The sequence below is a fragment of the Malaya genurostris genome, chromosome 3 (genome assembly GCF_030247185.1).
Source record: "Malaya genurostris strain Urasoe2022 chromosome 3, Malgen_1.1, whole genome shotgun sequence".
NCBI classification, from domain to species: Eukaryota; Metazoa; Arthropoda; class Insecta; order Diptera; family Culicidae; genus Malaya; species Malaya genurostris.
Genome location: NC_080572.1, coordinates 13,665,937 through 13,691,236, shown reverse-complemented (window position 1 = coordinate 13,691,236; position 25,300 = coordinate 13,665,937). Strand labels below are relative to the sequence as shown.

The 25,300-nt window shown below is 35.8% G+C and overlaps 3 protein-coding genes across 11 annotated transcripts in view; 1 reads left to right on the top strand and 2 right to left on the bottom strand.

Moving 5' to 3' along the window:
* Positions 1-4,334: 4,334 nt before the first annotated feature.
* LOC131438806 (putative protein tag-52) lies at positions 4,335-6,322 on the bottom strand. 2 transcript variants are annotated; one of them, XM_058609099.1, is made up of 3 exons: positions 6,056-6,322; positions 4,939-5,995; positions 4,335-4,887 (listed from the first exon to the last, which is right to left on the bottom strand). In XM_058609099.1, the coding sequence occupies exons 1-3, from the start codon at positions 6,183-6,185 to the stop codon at positions 4,548-4,550; spliced, it is 1,527 nt and encodes a 508-aa protein (XP_058465082.1). In that variant the 5' UTR covers positions 6,186-6,322; the 3' UTR covers positions 4,335-4,547. The 2 variants fall into 2 exon arrangements, with proteins under 2 accessions (XP_058465082.1, XP_058465083.1); XM_058609100.1 differs by having other exon boundaries at positions 6,063-6,190.
* Positions 6,323-16,493: 10,171 nt separating this feature from the next.
* LOC131439606 (large ribosomal subunit protein uL15-like) lies at positions 16,494-17,640 on the top strand. The gene is made up of 4 exons (XM_058610845.1): positions 16,494-16,648; positions 16,869-16,935; positions 16,993-17,240; positions 17,435-17,640. The coding sequence occupies exons 1-4, from the start codon at positions 16,643-16,645 to the stop codon at positions 17,561-17,563; spliced, it is 450 nt and encodes a 149-aa protein (XP_058466828.1). The 5' UTR covers positions 16,494-16,642; the 3' UTR covers positions 17,564-17,640.
* Positions 17,641-21,792: 4,152 nt separating this feature from the next.
* Positions 21,793-25,300, bottom strand: part of LOC131439605 (FHIP family protein AAEL005291) — a 43,206-nt gene continuing 39,698 nt past the window's right edge. For all 8 annotated transcript variants that reach the window (XM_058610837.1, XM_058610836.1, XM_058610844.1 and 5 more), the window contains one exon: positions 21,793-22,887. In XM_058610837.1, coding sequence (XP_058466820.1) covers positions 22,487-22,887 — 401 coding nt within the window. In that variant the 3' untranslated portion in view covers positions 21,793-22,486. The remainder of the gene's footprint in view (positions 22,888-25,300) is intronic.

Below are 25,300 nucleotides of genomic sequence, written 5' to 3'. Positions count from 1 at the left end.
AACTACGAGTGTTCGGTTGTAGATGTTTTGAATGGATACCGAATCAACGACGGAAAAAGCTAGATCCAAAAAGCCGTGAGATGGTCATGGTCGGCTACGCACCGAATGGTTACCGACTTTGGGATCTTCAAACGCATAAAGTAACAATTGCTCGAGACGTAAAATTTGATGAATGCTCATTCCCGTATGCTCAAAAAAGATTACTGAAAGACGTTACGTACGTAGATTTTCCGTTCGAGCAAGAGGGGGAAAATAAGACAGAAATTGGTCCTGTTTTTCTCGGAAACGATTCTGACAATAGTATAATGGTGGATGAAGATGTTACTTTAACAGAAGCTGATAATGAAAACCACGGAAATCCGTTTGTGGAGGCAGCAGATGCGCTCCCTTTGCAAATGGAAGGACAAATGAACTCTGATGAGTCTTTGTCTAGGCGTAGCGAACGGGAGCGCAGACTTCCCGGTAAGTTGTTCGATTATTTTGTAAATTATGGAGCAACTACTGGGCTCTCTACTTTCTCAGATGTCCCGATGAACTATCACGACATTTTAAGACGTGAAGACCAACAGAATTGGCTGAGTGCAGTACAAGAAGAACTAGAATCGATAAGATCTAATAATGTTTGGTGCTTCGTAAAGTGTCCAAATGATGTCAAACCCCTCAAGGCCAAGTGGGTATTCCAAATAAAGGATGGTGGCAATAGAAAGACGATGAGATATAAGGCGCGATTAGTGGCAAAAGGGTTCCTCCAAAAAGCCGGTCTGGACTATGAAGAAACATTTGCTCCAGTGGCAAAGCTAGCCACAATAAGGATTATTCTCGCTGTAGGTGTTCACCAAAGTTTTCTGTTTCACAATATGGATGTGAAGACAGCGTTCCTGTACGGTGAACTTAAACAACAAATTTACATGGAGGTACCTGATGGAGTTCAAGCACCACCGAATACTGTATGTAAACTACTGAAATCACTCTATGGATTGAAACAGTCACCAAGATGCTGGAATGAAAAGCTAAATGAGAAACTATTGAATTTGGGTTTCAAACGTTCCAGACATGATTATTGTCTTTACACACGACTACAGTCTGGAGATGAAATATACTTAGTCCTATATGTGGACGATCTATTGATATGCGGAAGGAAATTGAAAAGCATCCTGGAACTAAAACAAAAGTTGACGACTATTTTCGCGATGTCAGACTGTGGAGCAGTTGCCCATTTCTTGGGTATTGATGTAGATTACAACACTAAACAAGGATACATGCGGCTATCGCAGACGGCGAATATAGATAAAATTCTGAAGCGCTTCGAGATGGTAGATTGTAATCCAGTAAAGTGCCCAATGGAAAAAGGAATACAGCTTACAAAAGAAGGAGAACCAACAACTGATCCATTCAGAGAACTTCTTGGGTGTTTGATGTACTTGATGCTGTCTACTAGACCGGATATATGTTACCCGATTGGATTTCTAGGACGTTTTCAACAAAATCCAACAACTCAACACTGGCAATGCCTAAAGCGTGTGGTTCGTTATATCAAGGGCACAAGATCGAAATACTTAGAATACAAGAGAAATGTTTCAGCAGAACCATTGATAGGTTATGTTGATGCAGATTGGGCATCTGATACAGAGGATCGCAAGTCTGTAAGTGGATACGTATTCTTCGTATTCGGCAATCTTGTCAGCTGGTCGAGCAAGAAACAAAGTACAGTTGCGACATCGTCTAGTGAGGCTGAATACATTGCTCTTAGCTCAGCCGTTTCAGAAACCATTTGGCTGTCTGGAATCCTTGATGATTTAAACCTGAGCTCCAGTAACCCAGTTACTATCTACGAAGATAATCAGGGTTGTATTGGAATGGCCAAAAATTGCGAATCCAAACGGTCAAAGCACATCGATGTGAAGCATCATTTTGTTCGAGAACATGTTTCAAGTGGAAAGGTGAAAATTGAGTACGTGAAGACTGAGGAACAGCTGGCTGATCTTTTCACCAAACCAATGGAGATATGTCGCTTGCAAAAACTGGCAGAACGTCTTGGAATATCAGATTGAGAGGGGGTGTTATTGAAGTAGCAATCGGCTATTCTGATCTCTATTGGCAACAATAGTTTCTAATAGCAACGACCTAGTTGTTAGGAAAATTTAATATTCATTCCAAACTTGTAAGCCGTATGAACCAGATGTTATTTAATAAACCTTAGTCAAGTTCTACAAGTTTTTCTTTCTCGTTCCGGATATCGAATCCCAATAATTTCACTTGATTTCCACCGTGAAATGATACCTATAATAACGGTCACAATCACTTCATTTGGTTTTAATCGTGTAGTGATACCGGTAATAAGGGCCGCTGTTTTAGTTGCAACGTCGAAGCGGTTTTATTGATGAAGTTATTGACAGATTTGTTCAACGTACAGAACGCCGAATTTTTCAATTGTATCGATAATACGAAATAAGTTTAATAAAAACTTTCCATTCAAAAGTTTATCATCATTTCATTGCATTGAAAAACACAAGCGAACGAACAACAACGAACTGTTACAACTGATTTCATACCGCATAATTAGTGCACAATCCGCAAATTTCATCACGAGACGCTACTGTGGTTACTACAGAGTAAAAATAGTGTAAATAAAGGCTAAGAATTTTTTTATTAATAGTAAAACATCGCTAGATCTATTTTTATAGAAAGACAAACATCCAGTGGTTCTGTTCAACTGTGTTTCGTAAGTGTCTTTTGTTGTCATTCTACTGTTTTCCACTCCGTACTTTTGCTGACATGTTATTTTGTTTCCTTGAATGTAAAAGTTAGTTGTATGCAGTGGTGTTTTTGTTCTTACCAATATTCCATTTCGTGTCTTAGATAGTGTTGATAAATTTATTTTATAATTTTTCAGCTTCACATCCATAATATTTTCATATTGTTTTTGTGTATTTTTTTCATATTTAAAATCTTATTCCTCATTCCTCATCCATTTCCAAAAAAAAGGTTTTTTTTAATGACACCTTTGTAATGCCGTTCATCATGGTCTGACGGATAAAAAGTGAGGACATGACGGATAAAAAGTGAGGACGCACCCAAGGGCACGGTATAATGTATATTGTACACACAAAAACACATTCATACATACATACAGGCACCCACACATATACACATGCATACATACCTGTGAATTTTACAACTATTAATCGGAAACGGAATCACCCAGAACGGTGCACTTCTTACCTGTATGGTTGTTCGTGATGAAATGTGAGAAGCTGTTCTTTTATAATTCGATTGACCTGTTGCAGTCATACCCACCCTAATTGGTCATGGAATGCTATGCATTGATTATTATGAATTCGGTTGTACCCACACAATACCCACATGTATTCCACAAGCAAGCGTCATAATATTGAGTTACCATTTCTATTCTAATAGATTCTAACTAAAACTAGTGTGCCAATAGTCATCTCATTAGTTGAGTCATGTTGTTTCACTGATTACTCGACTTTCAATAAATTTGTGGTTCAATACTGCTGTTTTAGCGACGCAAAATGTTACAAGTTTCATGTTACTCTTGAAGTTAATCTATCAAACAGAGATATCAGATCTCACTCTAACTAATGGTTTTCGTATATGAAATGACTAATGTATTTAAGATGAATGGATTTACTGTTACTCAATTTCTATTACTTCTATTGGTCGATCGTTAGTCCTGAGTTGTAACGGTGGCCTTTATTACCGTTCTTGCATGCAGTTACTTTTACATTTCACTCACACATCATCTCACCCATCAGGTTCCAAACGACACATCCTCACAATATAAACCGGATGAACATCGTTTGACAGCTATCAGTGGTTTGCTCATTGGCTCAGTCATTATTATTTTTTCCTATTTTACAATATTCCATCTCATTCCACAGTATTCCATGGTACACAAACCACCAATAAACGTCAAAGATGGACTCGATTTGCCGTTCATTTGTTGTCATCGTGTGAAACCCAATTCGGATACGTTCACTCTACTTAATTTCCACTTCACACTGGTAATAAGGGCGGGTAGCAGACTGCCGGCCCTTATTACCAGTGTGAAGTATTTTATTACCAGTATAACATAAAAAAGAGCTCAATTAAGCCCTACCGGCCTCTCCAACCCTGGATGTTGGAGGGTAATGCAATCAACATCTTATTCAAGTTGTTCTATATCTTATTCATTTAATTCAATTATGAAGCTAAAAGCTGTAACGCATATCTTTATTAGGTTGTAACGCTAATTAATTGTATGTGATGATGTTTGCAATACCGTCAAGCCCACCAACCAATAGGAGGAATTTTTATGGGAAGACAAACATCGATTCAAAATTGTTGAATACCTGAAATTTATTAAAATTTCTATTGAATTACTTTTCAGTCACGACGAATAGAACGGTGTTCTTTTATCCATTCATAAACATTTCATTTAAGGTTTCAATTATTACGTTACTAAGAAGACAAATAGATAAAGTTAGATAAAAATCAGTACGTTAAAATCAAATTAGCAGCTTAGACTATCGTCGGTCTTTGTTTGCTTATCGCCTGTAATAAGATGCAGGTAGTTTAAAGTGTACATGCTTTCTACTAGATCTTATTCGTTGAGAATCATTCAGTTCTTCCGAGATTTTTTCAGTATCTTGGCAAATCGAGTTTTCGTCATGTGTGGCCTCAAAATTGACTCTTGAACGCGTTTGCATAGTGTCAGTAACAATCGCATTATCCTGGAATGAACGGTTTGCTTTCAGACAATCCAGATGACGAAACGAACACAATCCAATTCTGCGCGTCTTCACAGGACTAGTCGGGCTAGCTGTTTTTCGTCGAAGTAGCCACAAATAGTCATCTTCAGGTTCAAGTCGTTGAATGTGCTTCTTACTATAAAGCATAAGTAATATTACAAATCAATAAAAAAAATTGTTTACGTACCGCATGGGCTTTCGATTACTAGAAAGTTTCCGCAACGTTTTTCTACATTGAACATGCAATTCCACGGCATCTCGAATGGCTTGGAACCAACTATGGCTATCCTCTTGAGTATTTGCCGTGAATATAATTCCATCACCACTGCAAGTAATTTTGAAGCTTCCTCTGAACATTTCTACAACTTTGCATTTTTTGAGCGGGAAGATGCAACAACATTCGAGTCCATTATCAGTAAAAAGGTGGTCTCGATCTTTAAGCATCCGACAATAAGCAAATTGGTCAGACATAAGAATGCAATATTTTTGCGATGTTGAACCATCGGTTTTTAGTTTTTGAAGGACACCTTCCCTGAGAACTTTCCTAGCGGGTTTAACAATTCTCAAAGATTTGTTTGTTAATGCATTTTGAATAGTAATTAAACGCTGCGTATTTTCAAAGTCCTCAACAACCGAATTAATATGGGACACAGACTGCTCTACTAAGCGGACACAATCCTGAAGTTGCTTATATACCATATCTGATGGACTCGTATATAACAGAACCTGCTGTAATAGTAACTTATACCGAGGAATCCTTTGAATCGGAGTAATTAGTAGTGAAATTAGTTTTGTTTGAACTTCCGGGCGAGATTCGGTGTTTACAATAAATTTCTTAATTGCGGGGTTTCTCTGCATCAAACTTTGCAAAGCACATAGGGAATTACGGTAATCGAACGCATACACCGAATATAATTTAAAAAATGGACCTAGATTCATAAATGCTTGTACGACCATATCAAGATCATCTCCCAATTTTGTCAGCAACTCCTGGCTCAAATTATGAATTGTTTCCAATTGGCCGAAAATTTGACTATGCTCACGATCTTGGATAAGCCCGTTTATTTTTAATGGATTCACGAAATAATTAATAAGCAAGTTCAATTGTTTCATATAAGATAATTCAGAAGTTCTGATTTCTCGTATTGCTTGCGAGCGAAGCTGAAATCGTTTATCTTCCTCGTTTACGGCACTCTGTTCACCTAGGCTTGTCGAAGGTGATGTAAAGGTGAACTTTTTTATATCTGAACAAATAAATAATAAATATTAGCTTAAATTTTGAAAACATTAAATAAAATCTGTACTTCTAACACATTTAGTTCTGCTGGGTTGAATATTTTGACTTTTAAGAGCGGCAATCAGTTCAGTTCTCATATTTTCCGGCATCAACGGCTTTAACATCTTTCGATTTAAATGGTCTATTGATGGCTCCATTGCTTCTCCCGTTTATAACTTACTTTATGAACTAGATATGAGAGTTAGTAATATTTTTTTAAACCAAACTATATACCTCAAATATAAATATATATAACGATTGAAACAGTCAACGGTTTCAAAAGTGCACTCAGCGTTGCCAGGTTGTCAGATTTATCTGGCAAACAGCGTTGCCAGATTGCCAGATTTGTCTGGCAAATGCCAGATTTTTTTTCGCATTCCCCAGACAGTCAAACTAACCCGATCTTTTGCCAGATTTTCCAATTTTCCCAAATTTTTCAAATATTCCTGTCAGATCTCGCTAGATCTTCACGGTTTTGGCCTCTGTACGAAAGGGAGGGGACCTTTTGTTTTTTTTTGTTCACCGAAAAATGAAACCCTTTTGTATATAGTAGACACAGACAAATCCAGATAAACCCGCTTGTGAGGAATTCTAGCAACTATCAGAAGACTGGCTGCATTCCGGCTGCTGTCAAAATTGTCCAGGCGAAATCGCGTCATTATCTCGCCGTACGTGTCTTGTTTATTTCCCTCCTCTTTCTTATTTCTTTTTTTTATTCCACTTCATTTGATATTCGTCAATCCCGCATGTAAGCACAAAAAACGAATCTTGAGACGAGGTAAATGAGATTGAATTATGCGTATGTTTGGTAGTGAGAAAGTAATGTTATTGACAATAACATTTTCTATTATTAGCATATATGAAAAGCAATAACTCATTGCCTTTCATATAAATCTTTTATTGAGAAAATAAAACCAAGACGCTTAAAATGTAGAACCGATTCAAAACGGTTCTGCCAATCTTGTATGGCAAGAATACGACAGAAAATAACCGTTAATAACCGCTAGGCGAAATTCTCTGCCGGAAACGGTTGTTGCATTGCTGGCAGACACAGCCAGCCGTCTGGAAGGAAATCTGCCCGCCGCTTACAAGTGGGAATTTTTGAGTTTCGACAGATTTTTGAAAAAAACCTGGCAACTCTGCTGGCAAACGCCAAATTTTTCTCGCTCTAACCATGCAGATCTTTTGCCAGAGTTTTCAAATTTTACCAGATTTTACAAATTTTACCAGGTTTTACAAATTTTACCAGATTATATCGGATCTTACCAGATGTTTACGCTTCTGGCCTCTACACGATATGTGGTGACCCTTTTTTTTTTGCTCACGGAAAATGAAGCCCGGGTAAAATTTCCTTGTACATAGTGAGACACAGACAAATCCAGATAAATTTTTTAGTCAGAGACAGATTTTCGTAAAAATAAAATAGTAACTCTGAGTGCACTGTGTAACAGCGCTGCCAACTATACCGATTTATCGGTATTTATACCGATTTTTTGACTCGATACAGGAACACAGATATACTCTCTCAAAAAAGTGATATTTCAATTTTCATTCAGATAAATACCCTTAGGGGTAAACCACACTCAAGCAAATTGAATAGTGAAAATCATAAGGCAAATCTTATGATGCATCAAAAATTATAATTTCATAAGATTAATATGAAAAATATACCTTTGCAATATACATCTCATCTATTACTATTATAGTTTTCATACGTACAGTTCATGAACTCCACAATATATGAGAGAAGTTATGTTTGTCATAGAAATTTCGCACAATGTTCCTAAAAATGTTGTATGAATTTCATAAGGCGTTTTATTGGAATTCTAATTTTCGCAATTTCATAAGTCGGTCCTATGATTCGCTTACGATATTCTTTTGGCTAAAAACCATCATTATGAAATTTCATATATTTTTTGCCTGAGTGCAGGTAGATATTGTACAGATACATTTTTCCCGCTAAATACCGATTTTGAAAAAAAAAAACAGTTGGCAGCTCTGCTGTGGAAACAGATTGCTACACGCTTATAGAACGTTACTCAGAATTTTAATACTACAGTTACTCAATTTCAAATGATCCCGCTTGCACGTGACTGGCAGATTTCTCCCCAGAGGCCTGGCATGGTCTGCCAGAAGATTTTGTCGGAGTGCTGGAAGAATTCCGGCAAAGAATTTCGTCTATCGATTATTAGCGGCCCTTACACGATCATTAAAAGTGTCATTACTAAAAAGTAATGGCACTTATAATGATCGTGTAAGGTCTACGAGTTCAGTAATGACACAAGTAATGATGGAATTCTGGATTTTCCATCATTAGCGGCCCTTACACGATCATTAAAAGTGTCATTACTAAAAAGTAATGGCACTTTTAATGATCGTGTAAGGTCTACGAGTTCAGTAATGACACGAGTAATGATGGAATTCCGGATTTTCCATCATTACCAACATTATTTCTTCTTCTTATTTTTTTTGTGGAAGTGCTGATCATCTTCAGAACTATACGCGAAAAAATAACAAAGTGTAGATTTATATTGTTAATATTTCATTAAACTTAACGTTTCAATGGTAAATCAAATTTATTTTCAGCCAAACGAAAATAAAAATATTGCTATTGCTATTGCTGGAGTAGTTACAAATACTCATCATTAATAATGAACGTGTAATGCTAAAAAGTAATGATGTACAGTAATGCAGTAATGACGAGCGTTTGAGCAGAAGTGTCATTACTTAGTAATGACACTTTTAATGATCGTGTAAGGGCCGCTATTACCAACATTATTTCTTCTTCTTATTTTTTTTTCGTGGAAGTGCTGAATATCTTTAGAACTATACGCGAAAAAAAGACTAAGTGTAGATTTAATTTGTTAATATTTCATTAACCTTAACGTTTCAATGGCAAATCAAATTTATTTTCAGCCAAACGAAAATAAAAATATTGCTATTGCTATTGCTGGAGTAGTTACAAATACTCATCATTAATAATGAACGTGTAATGCTAAAAAGTAATGATGTACAGTAATGCAGTAATGACGAGCGTTTGAGCAGAAGTGTCATTACTTAGTAATGACACTTTTAATGATCGTGTAAGGGCCGCTATTAACGGTTCTGTTTCTGCGAATTTTTGCCATACAAGACTAACAGATCCGTTTTGAATCGGTTCTTCATTTTTAGCGCCTTTGGTTTTGCTTTTTTTTAATTAGAAATTTGAATGAAGGGCAATAACATTGCTTTTGCGCTACCAAACATGAGCTATGATTCTCTCAGTATACCAGTATTTTCATATCTTCTACCTTTTAGTCTAGCCCGATTTTTAGTAAGGAAAAATATAAGTCATTGCAAATAAGATAAATCTCGATGAACATTAGAATAGGTCCCAAGTGCAAATGACAGTTTCTCCTGGTATCTTTTCTCTTTCAACTCTTACGGTGAATTCCAGTAATTTCCAACAAATTCTACCGTTTGTATCGAAAGTTGATGGTTTTTGCTATTGTCCTATGTGAAGTGTTAGATGAGAGGATTGCTAATGGAGCCGTAGTAATCGAAAGAGAAAGTAAACAGAGAGAAACTCTCATTTGCACTTAGAACCTTCTCTCGTATTTGTCTTCAAATGTGAAATATGTCTAAGGAACGATTTCACCAGTATCCTGGTTCTCCTATCTGCATTGCTGTAAGCAACGCGAGATGACATAAAAAATGAAACCCATACGATTGACATGATATGTTTAATATGATGCCGTGCTATGGCGTTGCTGAACTGAAGATTGATTTTACTCCAAGCTGACAGGGTTTGATATAAATCTGATAACACCGACAATGAGATGCAAATGGCGCTTCGATCGGTTTACATAGTTTAATTTTGGGCGGTAAATTCGCTGTGTTCGTCACTTGAACATTTATTAGTTTCGCGAATCAGCAATTGGCATATTGACGCTGCTTGTTTAGCGATGATAATTTCAGTAAGAGCTCTCAAATCGTTAGGAAAATTTGTAATTATTTCTCCTTTTTAATGATTTTTTATAAAAACGGGAAAATTCATTTGAAAAATCATGGTACAAGTGGAAGAAAAAGTTTTAACTTTCAGGTGGTAATGTTGATCTTAATTTATTGTGGGAGCATTATACTCTTTAAAACCCATTTTTCAAATGGCTGGAAATAACAAATAAAGTATCCAAAATAAATGTCCAGCCAGCGACTGGCACTATTAAAGAAGGTTACAAGCGATTATAAATACACTCTCCTACTCAATGCTTGATTGGAGAAATAGGTATAAAGCGAGAAGACTAGTGTTTGATGGACAGAGAAGATGTTTGGATGTAAGATATCGGTCTGGTGACGGCCAGGATGTAGACCATGTTCGATGTACGTTCTACTATGTCTGACTGGCGTTTTAGAGTGACTAAAACAAGATTCAGAGTGGCGAAATGGTAGCACGTATGCACGGAATGCATAAGAACTCAGGTTCGAGTCATGTCTCTGAGCAAATCTTTTTCCAATAAATCATCTTTTCTGTTAGTTTTTCATTCATTTGGCTTCTCCAATATATGTTTCTGCTCAGTCATTGCAAATCACTAGAAGATCCTGTCAAGATTTTTTTTCAAACTTGAATAAAATCAAAAACTTTCATTGGTTTAAATTACCATCACCTTTTCAATTTGAAAATAGAAAATAGATATAAATATAGATTTAAATGTGGCAACCCTGCACGCTATTCAAAATGTTTACTGTTTACTAGTCGGGTGCGGACTTTTCAAAGAATTTCAAAATCTTTCATTTGCATCTTAGTTTGTAAAAATCGGTTAAGAAATTTTCGAGAAAATTGAGTTCCCATTTTCACATATATTTTTACATTTTTCCTTGTAATTCCAGAACCGGAAGACGGATCGAGATAAAATTCAATAGCGATCTATGGGACCATAAGACCTTTTGTTTAAATCTAAGCTTGTGAAAATCGATCACGCAATCTCTGAGAAAAGTGAGTGATATTTTTTAAATTTTTTATGCATAGCACCCTGTAATTCCAGAACCGGAAGTCGGATCGGGATGAAATTCAATAGCGATCTATGGAACCTTAAGACCTTTGATTTGAATCTGAGTTTGTGAAAATCGTTCACCCATCTCTGAAAAAATCGAGTGACATTTTTTTTACATACACACATACATACATACATACATATATACACACATACACACACAGACGTTTGCTCAGTTCGTCGAGCTGGGTCGAATGGTATATGACATTCGGCCCTCCGGGCGTTGGTTCAAAAGTCGATTTTCACAGTGATTGTATAGCCTTTATATATGAGAAAGGCAAAAAGTAGTAGTAATCTCTTCGAAATCAATGTTCTTCTACCATGCTTTTACTTTTATTGCTGATATCTATTTGTACTATTGAATAAACGAAAAAATCGTTGCAAATCACTACACCCGATTCGAAAATTTCCGGAAGAACCCTGGTGTCCAACAAGTAGTTAACCTCGCACTTTCTTCGTCAAGAGACACCTGCCAAAAACCCGACATTTAAAGTCGGCATCTGATAGTGCGGGCTTTTGAGCGCCTTGTTTAGTAAAATTGGACCGATACATACCCGCAGTTTGTTATTCTGTTTAACTAAAATCAAATTGCTCTCCCAATCTGTATGCTGATTCTCTTCCGCCATGATGCCTTCTTGTTCCATCTCCGCCAACACTTGGCGAAGCTCCTCCTTAAGGTTCACGGCTATGCGTCGAGGACCACCGGTGCAACGCACTTTACCATCCAGTTGGCCTAATCCTGAGAAAACGTTTGGATGTTGCTTTAGGTTTCGTTGAGCTGTTAGTTTATGATCTTCCACTATCGATGAGCACAATTGGATCAGCTTCAAGTGAAGATATGATTTCATCGATAGAATCGGTTTCTTATTCGAAATTCACGACGTGGAAAACTGCTTTGTATCGAATACCATCGGTTCACAATCAATAACAGTTCTACCTAGCGATTCGTATTTCCCTCCGCCGATCACTTTCAATGTTGCTTTATTATTGTCTAGCTGTGATTTCCTGGTTGCCAGCATTTCCATGGCGTTCCGTTTACCGACCATGTTACAGGACGCTCCAGTATCTAATAAACATCGTTTTGGCTTGCGTTGGTTATTGACATCGAAAAAAATAATGTTCGCCTTTAGTAGTGTTTCGTCACTTTGGTTTACTCCGTACAAATACTGCCACAGTGAAATGGATTCCTCGTCACTTTCCTGCTCGCGATGCTCACTTCGTTGTTCTTCGACGTTGTAGAGTTTTTTTCTTTTGCTGCTTGGCTTCGGTGGTCATTGCAGATTCTGATGGTTTACATTATTCCTTTTTCTTTTTACACGCAATCTCATAGTGATTTTTTAAACCACAAAAGTGACATGTTGCTCCTCGTGCTGGGCACTCCGACAGATCCCGATGGTATCAAGGGGAGGACGCTTAGAACAATGTGCCAATCACACATTAACACAATGCGTTGGAGCATTTATCAATATTGGCACTTTCGTTTTCATACAGTTGCACAGTTGCGGCACACAAAGGGCTCAGTTTTGACAAGTAGCTGTTTCATGGGGAACAGCGTGGCACACTTAGACTCACAGTATATCACGTGTTTTTTTAGAGGCACAATATAGTTTGTGTTAAGCGACTCTCCCCTTGGATGGTATGCTTTATTACAGAAGGAACATCGCTTGTTACAATTGTTCCTTTCTGCGATTTTGTTTACCGTATGCTGCTGTGATTCAATCCATTGGTTCCGAGTCATTTCTGCTCTAGTTGCTCTAGTTAAAGGTGGTGACGTTCATCCAGCTGCTCAACTCCTGATGCGATAAGGTACGTTTCAAACTAATCCTTCCCTCATCGATAAGGTACGTTTCAAACTCATATTTCCCCTCAACATTGTACAGCTCACTTGATATCCCATGCAATTTGATGTCAACGCGTATCATCAGTTTGGCATGATATCCGAGATATCATGTACGATATCATGTCGAGTTGTCTAAAATCGCAACTAGCAACACGGATAATGGCATTGAACGCACTCATTTATGAATGTCACTTTGAGAGTGACAATAAACAATCATTATAATTTCGAATTCTTCAACGAATACTGGCGTTCGTAGACCATTAAATGCAAGATTTCAATTATGGATTTAATTTTAGTAGAGAAAGGTAATATTATTGACCTTATATCCAATGAGTGCATTCAAGATGACAACTTGATTGTCAAACGATATCATTTCATTCATATGTGAACACTTCCACGTGATATGCATATCATCCCAATATATCAAGTGATATCAGCGCTAATGTGAACATACTATTAAGGGGTTAAATTGAAGTGCTGTTTATATATGAATCGATCGTGCAAATTTTTATCAATACACAGTCAAAATAGACTGAATGTTTTTGATAGGATAACGTGGCGCCATCAAGACATATGCGAGTACTGTTCCAACTAAAGGAATATTCGAAATGACTGTTAAAATGATTCAAGAATCCAATGCGAGTGTTTTGTCTGTTACACGCAGAAAAAAATGTTGTAAAAATGATCAAATTTGTGCTTTCCACAACGAATTTCTTTATTGAAATAGTGACAAAAGAAAGTCTGGGTTGATATTGCAAATATTGCTAACGTGAAACTACAAAACATGATGAGTATTTTTCTCATATTTTACTTGTGCGTTCCTGTCAATTTCTTGTCAAACAATTGTAATTTACAATTCAATTTGAAAAATTAGTTTTAAATGAACGAGCTCTAGCCTAAGTGAAATAAATGAGTTTTTATTTAGCTATTTCAACTAACGCTTTTGTTTGTTCGAATCACATATTTTTGATAGTTTTTAAGAATGAAACGATTTTTTAGATTAATTTGCAAGGTAATTTTTGATACTACACGCAGAGAAAAAAATTGTAAAAATAACCAAATTTGGGTTTCACCCAACGAATATTTTTGTTGAAATAGTGACAAGAGAAAATCTGGTTTGATATTGTCAATATTGCTAATTTAAACTACAAAACATGATCGTTTATATTTCTTGGTACATTAGTTTGTTTCAATAAACAGTTTGATAAAAATAACAAATATTTTACTTGCGCGTTCCTGTCAATCTCTTGACAAACAATTTCACAGTAAATTCAATTTAAAATATAGTTTTAAATGAAACGAACTCTAGTTAAAGTCAATAATTGTAACGCTTTAAATTCACAAAACCTTTTAGTTGGAATAAATTTCCTTGAAATTAGTTATTTCAACTAACGCTTTTGAGTGTTGAAACCATACATTTTTGTTTGATTTCAGGAATAAAATAATTTCTTTCATACTAATCTAACGAAGTAATTTTTGATATTACTTTTGTTTGTTTTCAATTTCCTAATATACAATTCTTTTAAATTTTGAATTTTTTCAAGACTGTGAGCCGTTTTGTCGCTAGACGATCGAATTATTTACATACCCCACTATCAAGCCCTGATTTTTTAATTTTTATAGCATCCAACGATTCGGTGCTCCATCAGTCAAAATAGAGATCCTGCATGAAATATTTTTTGCAAAGAAAATGTATTATGTAATGTTATGCAATTTTCAAAATCTTTCCAATTATCGATACATACGCTTGAATTATTGAAAATCCCTTAGTTAATTAAAGAAGCAGATAAACTTTTTTTTATAAAACTTGTAAAAAACTTTATCCGCGGGAGATCAAAAAATGCCCTGGATTATTCTCGCGGAAAAAATGCTCTGGTCTATTGGAAATAAAACTATTACGGTTCATTTGAACAGTACACTTAGTTATATCAGTACACAAATAAGATCATAGATAAATTGAACTTATTTTTTTCTTGAAATAAAGATACAGCAGGATTGAGTCAACACGGGTATTTCGATAACGTCAATTCAACTTTAGTTGACATGCAATAAATAGTTAATTTATTTCAACAACAAAATTCATTGGGAACAAATAAATTTTTCGTTTGGTTAAACTAAAGTTTAGATTCAAATCAAGCAGTGAACATTTTTTATATTTAAGGGAGAAATTGGTTCAAAACAATCATATTCTAACTTGAAATGAACATAAATCATATTAAAAATTCGACTAACTGTTTTGTTATTTTAAACATGCTCCATTTCACTGCGTGTACTTTATTTCGATTTATGCTCCTTATCAGATAATTAAAAATTATTTACAAACCACATTAAAACCATTTCATTGTTGTGGTGCTTCATCAGTCCGGTCAATATCTCTGCATTAAATAATTGTTTTGTAAAAAAATGTGTTATGTGATGTTATGCAATTTCAAGAATATTATAAATTATCAATACATACACTTGGATTGTTTTAAATCCCCTATGGAATGAAAGAAGCATTTCAATTTTTGCTGTTTATTCACGCTAAGAATAAAATGCTCCGGTTTATAAGAAATAAACTTAATCCCACTTGTGCGCAACGGGCAGATTTCTCCCCTGACGGCTTTTTTGCGGAATTCTGCCAGAATGTATATATGTATATATTAATTATGGAAAACGTTATTGCCAATAACATTGCTTTATCTCATTTACCTCGTCTCAAGATTCGTTTTTTATGGACATGTGGGATGGACGAATATTAAATGAAGTCGAATAAAAAAAAGAAAAAAGAAGGAAGAGTTAAATAAACAAGACACGTGTGGCGAGATAATGACTTAATTTCGCGTGGAAAATGTTGACAGCTGCCGGAATGCAGCAAGCCTTCTGACGGTTGCCAGAATTCCTCACAAGCAAATATGATCCATTTTAATACTAAACTTAGTTTTATCGTTACACAATTAAGATCATTGATTGACCCAAATTTTTTCTTGATACAAATATAAAGCAGGATTGAATCAACATAGACATTGCCGATAACATCAATTCAACTTTGTTTGACATGTACTGAATAGTTTGATTAATTCAACAATAAAATCAGCCGGAACAAATACTTTGTTCATTTGACTAGACAAAAACTTTGGTTCAAATCAAACAGAGAAATTGTTGATGTTGAAGTAAAAAATTAGTTCAAAACAATCATATTCTAGCTAGAAACCATCATAAATAAAATTTAAAATTCTACTAATAATTTTGTTATTTTAAACATGCTCTTTTTCACTGCGTGTACATGTAAATCGAACGTGAATTTTTATTTGAGTGTGGGTAATTTACTAGCGGCGTGTGGATTTGACAACAGTCCAGAGATGCCAGGTCTGCAGATTTGTCTGGAAATGCTACCTTTGTCATTGTCATGGTATGTTGCAGACTTTTGAAAGCCGAGTTTTTCACAGTCTTTTGTCAAAATTGAAACACTTTGGAATTATCGCGACGTTTTTTTTTGCTCGCCAAATCAGTTTAGCGTATTATACGTTATAGAAAAATTGAAGCCTGCAGACAATTTTTCGGATATACTGACTTTTGCAACCCTGTCTGAAGTTATTGAAAATTTTTACCTGGCATCTCTGCAACAGTCCCCACATGAAAACTCACCACCGGAAACAGTGAAATAAAATGTCAAAGTCGTTGCTACCTTCTTTTTCCGGTGATCTCGGTTGCTGTTGAACGCATTTTGTAGCAGCAGTCTAGTTCCTCCGTTATTTCAGCCGAAATGGTTGTAAGTATTATACTAATAATGATGTAATTGTGTTGAATTACGTTACTCAACTACAGATTTTAGGTTTGTACTGATTTATTGCATGATTTCAATGAAATGGATCTCGATCTAGAAATCATTTGGGTGGAGAATGAGTTTGACATATCGATTTGATTTGTTTACAACTAGAGCTTGCTTCGATTCGATGTTCTAATCGCTACAATTTTTTCAACCGTTTCAGAATCTACGTAAAAGGAAGAAGACTAGGAAACTACGCGGTCACGTCAGCCATGGCCATGGACGTATCGGTATGTTGCGATTTGGTGTTTTCCCTGCAGGTTATGTATTATTGAGACCTATTTCAGGAAAGCATCGTAAGCATCCCGGAGGTCGTGGTAACGCTGGTGGTATGCACCACCATCGGATAAACTATGATAAGTATCACCCTGGTTACTTTGGTAAAGTTGGTATGAGGAATTTCCATTTGAACCGCAACCATCAGTACTGTCCAACGTTGAATCTGACTAAACTATGGTCATTGGTGGGCGAAGACAAGCGCATTGAGTGCAAGAAGGAGAAGTCCAAAGTACCAGTGGTGGACTTAGTGAAATTTGTAAGTATTTAACATATATTTAGAAACAAACTAATAACATGATGTTACTCATGTACGGGCGGTCAGAATGCATTCTGTGTACTATTTCATGCAAATCACAATGTTGATCGTACATTACTGATATATTTACAAAAAAAAAAAACAATATATATGTTTCTTTTCGTCAAAATACCACAAATCTTGTATTTTTTCAGGGCTACTTCAAATTGCTTGGAACGGGGCATATTCCCAACCAGCCCATCATAGTTAAGGCCAAGTTTTTCTCCCGGAAGGCAGAGAATAAAATAAAGGCTGCAGGTGGTGCATGCATTCTGAGGGCGTAACTATCAGTAACCAATGTTTTTAAGACCGTAAGAAAGTAAACTTGTGAAAAATACATGAAAATTCTTTCAAAGAAAAATGTTCTTAAATATATCAAACTTAGTAAAAAAAATCCTTGGCTGATTATAAGAGATTCGATAGATACTATTGCCGTGTTGCTTCTTAGAGCCGAAGCAAAGATATTCACCACGATTCTGTATTTCGATTGCATTGGATTGTTTATTCATCGAATCTATAGAAAAGGATTTGTTTTCAACCAAGCTTGTCCGGAAAGATGGTAAAAGTTGTAAATAACGGTACTGTTGCTCGTACTGATAAAAGTGACACGGAACGCTCGGGTAGGCCAAATAAAGCAGTCATTCCAAAAAACATTAAGCATGTTTTGAAAATCAATCAATGTTCGTAAGATTGCTTAGATCAGTGGTTCCCAAACTTTTCTGGCAGAATGCCCAATTTGAATATATTATTCGTTCTACTTCTGGGCACCAAGTATTATCAAAATTCTCCGACTATCAAATCATTATTTTACAGCTATCGTGGTAGAAATTATTTCTCAATTCAAGACCGTATCGATCAAACATAGAATAAGCAAAATTGATGTCAATAAAGATACAACGAAATATCACATATCTCTCAACCTCAGAAATAAAGAGAGATCGACTGGTAGGGGTTTTTGTATACGAAATTGGACCAAACGGGATCGACTAAAATGTGAACCACACCGGCCGTGCACAGTCAGATCAAATAAGTTTTTTTCTACCGGGAAGTCTTCTGAGTTGTGTATAATCACATCTACAGTAGTTCAGTTGGCAGAATGATTACCCAGAAAGATCCGATTTTGTAACTTTTCTGAGAGCTGGTGACGTCAGTTTTTGGACTTCGTTTTTTTTTTTCATTTTATCAGTCATAATTTCAGTCTGTCTTTCCGTTGGATAATAGAGAAAGGTTCTGCCTTAAAGGGTGTTTTTTGGTTTTTTTTGTGTAAGAGACAAAAACGAAAACATTTGAAATCAAACAGTTTATTTGCGACTCACAATGTTTCACAGAGAAAATAAAGACAAAAATTAAGTTTTGAGGATAAAGATGTGAATGATTGAGTGTATTACTCAATGTACTCGCAAGTCCTCTAACTCAATAATAATTATGCGATATCTAAATCTGTATTTTGGTCCTTAATACTGGATCTGGTTATCGAACAAGGTTTCTGGATCAGACCACTGACAGAGACATTAACCTAGATTATGAACCTGAACCCGAATTCGAAACACGGGTCTGGACTTGGACTCTGGACCAGAAGTTTCTGAAACTAAACTTTGAACCTAGACTGTGGACGTGAGTTCTGTGCCTGGATTCATGACCAGTATTTTGCCCTTGGACTGTGAATTTGGATTGGATTCTGGACCTGAGTTCTAGGATTCCTCAATTCTAAACTTGAGCCTGGCCTATTGACAGAGATTCAAAATCTAGACCAGGTTTCTGAACCCCAGGGCCCGATAAGTTTTCTGGATGCTGATACTGAATCTGTACATGCATTTTGAACCCGAATTCTGACAGAAAATTTTTGAACCTGGAGCAGAAATCTGCACTTGGATTCTGAGCATAGATTCGGATTCTACACCTGTACCTAATTTCTTGACTTGAACTATTTTGAGTCTAAATCTGGAGCAGGATATTGGACCTGGATTCAGGATTCTAAACGAGATTTTTTACTCTGATAATTTGACAGAGATCCGAGACATGCACCAGAATCGTGTACTTGATCCTGATTTTGGATTCTAAACCTGAACCTGGATTCAGGAACAGAAAAATTGGCTTGGATTCTAGGTCCAAGTTTTGTAGCCTGATTAAGGACGTTAACTCTGGAGCTGAGTTCTGTATCTGCATTATGGATAAAGATTCTGACCTTGGATCTGTATTCTGGCCCTGGACCAGTATTCAGTGCTTGGATTGAGAACCTGGACCTGAATGGAGTAACTTGACCTAACCTCTGAAAATGAATTTGGGTGCAGAATCTGAGTTCTGAATCTAAATTCTGACCCTAATTTGGGAAAACGTTTCTGGATCAGAATTCTTAGTCTGGACCTGATGCTGGACCTCAGCTCTTGACCTTTGGATATGAACCCGGATTCTGGAAAAAAATTCTTGACAGAGTTTTTACCTGAACCTAGATTTTGGAAAATAATTCTCTAAAATAATGTCAAAATGTCATGTCTAAATAATATACATGATTTGAATATCTAATGAAACAATTAATCTTTTTTACTCATTCTTATATGACCAATTTTTAGCCGTAACATCACTTAAGCATTCATATTCTTATTTTCATTTTCTTACTCTCAAAGCGCACAAGCATTTAATGATTTACTAATCACATCATTCTTACAACTAATAGATTAGCTTGATTCTAAATTGTATTTCGCAATGATACATTGAAACGTTTTCCACATTAACTCAGGGCTTAGTTCAGAAAGATTTTTTTTGTCTAGCGAAGCCCACTATTTGCGTCTCATTGCCCAGTCCACCTGTTGTCAATTTTGAGTTTACTACCCATAAAAAATGAGCTAGAGCCCACCAGTGGACTGTAGGGACCAGCGATGCCAACCCTACGGATTTATCCGTAGGTCTGCGGATTTCAGTTTTTTCTACGGATCTACGGATGGACCATTTAAAATCTCCGGATCTATAACATTATTTCTTCAAAAACTTCAGATATTTGATTATTTCTCTAGATATCTGCGGAAAATAATTGAATATTGTCACTTCGTTGCTACAGTTTTTTTCTGCATGTCACCGTCGCCGATTACTAATTTTTGGAAGTCTGTCTTTATCGCTTAGAATTCCATGCTGTTAATTTTGATTTTTTTACTGGCTCTTATTACCGTTCTCACTTCCACTTTCACATTCACTTCACTTGATTTTACCTATTACCAGTATCACTAGTGGAAATTTTTCGACAAAATGTTGGTGGCGTGATGTTCATTAGGTTTTTTATCGTGACGACACAAATGAACAAGTATTCATCCTTGACAGTTCAGCGGTACTGTTTACAAACAAGCTTGAACAAAAATCGAAGAACACATCTAAAACAATCATCTTTACACTTTGCAACTAGTCACTTTTATTTAATAAATATTAAAAACGAACCGTATTCAATCGTGAACAAATGTTTTAAAACTTTATTTAGGCGATACGGACCGTAAATGGTCTGATCCAATTTGTCAATAAATAAACAAAAGAAATTTCTGTTTACAAACAGTACTGCTGGACTGTCAAAAAGTGTTCATCCGATTGAGGTTAGCAGTGACGGTAAAAAACCTTATAATGACATCAAGTTCATCCAAGAAATTACTTTTGTCTCTGAAGCGGCTTCCGTAATAAGGACCTAAATTCACTTCACTCGATTTTCACCATGAAGTGATACTGATAATAAGAGTCACAATCACTTCACTTGGTTTTCACCGTGTAGTGATACCGGTAATAAGGGCCACTAATTTTCAATCCGATTTCAATTGCAATACCGATCACTGAAGTGAAAAAAAATCGTTTTCCCAATCAAATGTCTGTGACGTGATGTTCATAATAACATCAAGCTAATCTAAGTAATTACTTTTTTCTCTGAAGCGACTTCCATAATGAGATCTACGTTGACATCACTTGATTTTCACCGTGAAGTCATACTGATAATAAAGGTCACTATCACTTCACTTGGTTTTCACCGTATAGTGATACCGGTAATAAGGGCCTCTTTCACTATGAAAATGCACCGTGCCTCAAGTCAATCGATAGCCAAATTGAACGAACTCACTATGTTTACCAGATCTAGCCTCAGCGACTACTAGCTCTTTGCAGATTTCATAGAGATGCGTCAGGGAAATGGATTTGGTTCGAATGAGAAAATCATCGCTGCAACTGAAGCCTATTTTGAGGTCAAGGACATTCAATCATTCTATTTATAAGCATGGCATCGAAAAGTTAGCGTTATCCTTGAATGTTATGATGATGGATAAAAAAAATGCACAAGAAATGTTGTTTTCCTAGCGAGTCTCGGGACTATTTGACCGATATGTTATATCCTGAAATGCTACAATAAATGTCAGTACAACAATTACAATCGATTTATTAATATACAAAATTACAGCCATCTTAGTACTAACGAATTCTCAATAGCCGACTTTTTCATTCAAGATTTTCGGATAGCTTCATAGTTGAAATAAAGAAAAGTTGCGAAGAATTCGATTATCTCTCTCTTGAATATCAATATGCTATTGTATACAGATATATTTTCACAAAAAATATAGCTTTTCCAGTGGCATTGAGTTCTGTTGAACTCGTTGAATTTTCATATAAAATAATCAATATGGTTCTTGTTCTTCGATACACATTTAATATACAGGGTTACTATTGAAAATGTTAATCAGATTTGATCATCAAGTTAATAGATTACACAAGTGTGTAATGAAAGGTTCTATGTTTGACATATTTGACATTCATCTTGAAAACCTCTTTTCAACAGACATTCAGTACTATAATTTTAAATTCATTAAAAAAAATTGTTAATTTTTTCGATGTTACGGGAGAGAGATACCTTCATGAACTAAAATTTGTTGATGTTATATCAATCTGCTATAAATTTTCAATATAATCAAGGTATAAAACAGAATTTGTTTGACTTACTATAGAAAAGTTAACAAATAAAATGTTGACCATAATTGACAATAAATATTAAAAAAAAATCTCATTTTTTAAATGGAACATTGTGTACATTAGAGGGGACTTTTTTTCGTGTGTCTTGTCTTAGACGTGGGCCAACTGCGCGCTTAGTTAAAAACAAACGTAAGAAACAGAAAGTGTTGGCTCAGCGAAAATATTCATACAACTAAATTGACAAACTTTCGTAGGGGATCTATTTTTCCACCTAGTAGCTTTCAGCTACACCTAACTGATCGTTGCGTTTCAACCTGTTCCGAAAGCATCACAATGCACTGTTCTTGTGTGATGGCTGCCAGTTCTTTGAGCCATTCATCCAGTATAACGGCACAAACGGCCAGATCCCGCTGCCGTTCACTTCCCACTCCGATAACCGATCCGTTGATGTTGATTGATGTGTATTCGAGGCTATTGTGGCCACTTCCAGGGTTGGGTGAATTTAAGGACCCAGAAATGCTTGTCGTGATTGGATGATCTACAAACTGTGTTTCTGCTTCTCGGGAACCGCGCCGGACACTACTCGCCGAACTGCTAGACACATTAGAATTTGTTGGCAGCTGAGTGCTACTCGCTATTGTCGACGAATGTCCTGACGACGTGTTACTGCTGCTCGATCCTCCTGATTTATGATACATATTTATTAGTTCAAACGAATGCAACTTCGAATGGTTAATTAATATATAATAAACTAAAATACACTCAAAATGATTTTAATTATTAGCATACAAAAGTCATGCTGCTTAAAGCGGGCCTTACACGAATCAATATTGTGGACGATACTTCGAATTTCGACACTATTATTGATAGTGTGAAGGAGAATGACGATGTACATTACATTCGAATGTGTTTGAAAGATATGGATTAAAGGTCGTAATATATTCTCGAGTAAGGGCCGCTTATCGCTTATAATCACTCCCAACTCCCAGCTTAATACAAGTAAACATAACAATACCACGAGTCATGCATTCTAAAAGCAAAAGAAGTTACAAAAGTTACATAACATAAATAAACCAGTAGTAGTTTTCATGCTAAGCGATTGCTGAAATGCTATTAGACTTCCTAATTTGAATAATAACCTTGCACACATGTTTTCAGTATGGCACAAACAGTGGGCACATGTATTTTTACATTCACTTTTTTTTTCAAATCGTAGTGTAACTCAGGAAGTTTTATAAAAATAGTGACAAATAATTTGTTGGAAATCGATTGTGCACTAAAAAAAATGTATACGCTAAAATGCTTGTTTTTTCAAGAATTAGTAGTATACTAACCGAAAAATATAATTAAAAAACAATACTTTATTCCTAATTGGTTTTATTATAGAATGATAAAACGATAAGTGTCGTTTTTAAATTGAAGAAGTTAAAACTAAAAGAATTTTGTTGGCATTTGCATAATTTCAAGTTTCCAATGAAAAATATTCATTCAAAAGCTTGGAACTTCATTTTTGAAAAAAGCTGAGCAATGTTTCTCTCTCTCTCTCTCTCTCTTTCTCTCTCGATTTGGACAAACTTAGATTTGAATGAAAGGTCTCATGGTCCCATACGGGATTCCTGAATTACTTCCGGTTCCGGAGTTATACGGTAAAGTGTGTTAAATATTGTACACCGTCACTTAAACCAGCGAAACAAAAACCGTAGAAAATATTCTGAAGTGATCTCAAAACTACACCAATTGATAGTTATTATCAACAGGCAACTAAACAAACCGATTCCAGCTATCTTGGTTCCCGGTCTCCGGTTCCGGAAGCCCCGGAAATAGTGGTCATTTATTCCAAAATGGATTTCACTCACTTTTCTCAGCGATGGTTTGACCGATTTCCACCAACATGAATTCAAATGAAAGGTCTCACGGTTCCATACGGAATTCCTGAATTTCATTAGGATCCGTCTTCCGATTCAGAAGTTATAGGGTAAAGTGTGTTAAATATTGTACACCGTCACTTAAACTGGCGAAACAAAAACCGTAAAAAATGTTGTAAACTGGACTAAAAACCGTTATTCCCAATCTTACGGTCAAATGAAAGGTCTTATGGTCCTACCAAAAATTACTGCATATTTTCGGATACAAAAAAAATTTAAATCGTCGTTTTTAGCACGATGGCAAAATTGTATAAAATCTTCAAAATTGGAATAAAAAACTAGTAGAGTTTGTACGTCATGTTAGTTGGTGGACGTACGAACCGACTTCGACTATACCGATTCTCGGGTTCCGGTGCCGGAAGTGCATATAATAGTGAACCCACTTCGTTTTCTTAAGGATGACCTACGCGAGCAAAGCACTGTTTCATTCTGTATGTTATACTAGTTAATGCACAAACAATCTCGGGGTTTCTTTCAAAAATCGAAGAGAAAAATTTTGAATAGAATACCACAATATTATATATGAGAAAGGGATCATTACACCACTAGGTGTATTAAAACAGGTTTTTATATTCTTTAAAGATATCCCTTGTCCAAAAAATAATATTTTAATAGATCCGCTAATTGAGGATTGAAGTACTTTTCGGATATCCCGATGTATAAATAAGAAATATTCATTATTACTAGTTCATATTAGAAAAGCATACAGACTTTTTTTGGTCATCTAGGAGCATTGGTTACACGTACCCCTTTTCTTACGAGCGCACATGACTGTTTTTATTATTTTTTTGGTATACTTATGATTAAAAATAAATCAATAAGAAACAATAATCCATAAAATCGACGCTTGCCACACTTGCCAGAACCAACAACAATCTATGCCATCAATTTCAAAGCATTTTGTACAAAGTTTCCTTCCGGAAATGAAAGTGAAAATCTCAGTACGGTAGTAAAATTATAAACGGCATGATGGCACAGTGAACCTAATACAATATCGTTATTGCCAAGGCTTCGGTCATAGTTCAACTAATTGTCAAACGGACATACGCTGTTTAAATTAAAGTAATTCGCTTGCAAATACGTCTGTTCGATGAACGATACCCTCCGATAAAATGTCTTGCCCTGATTGTGAAGGAAACCATAAAATCAATTACTAAGAATGTCCTATCC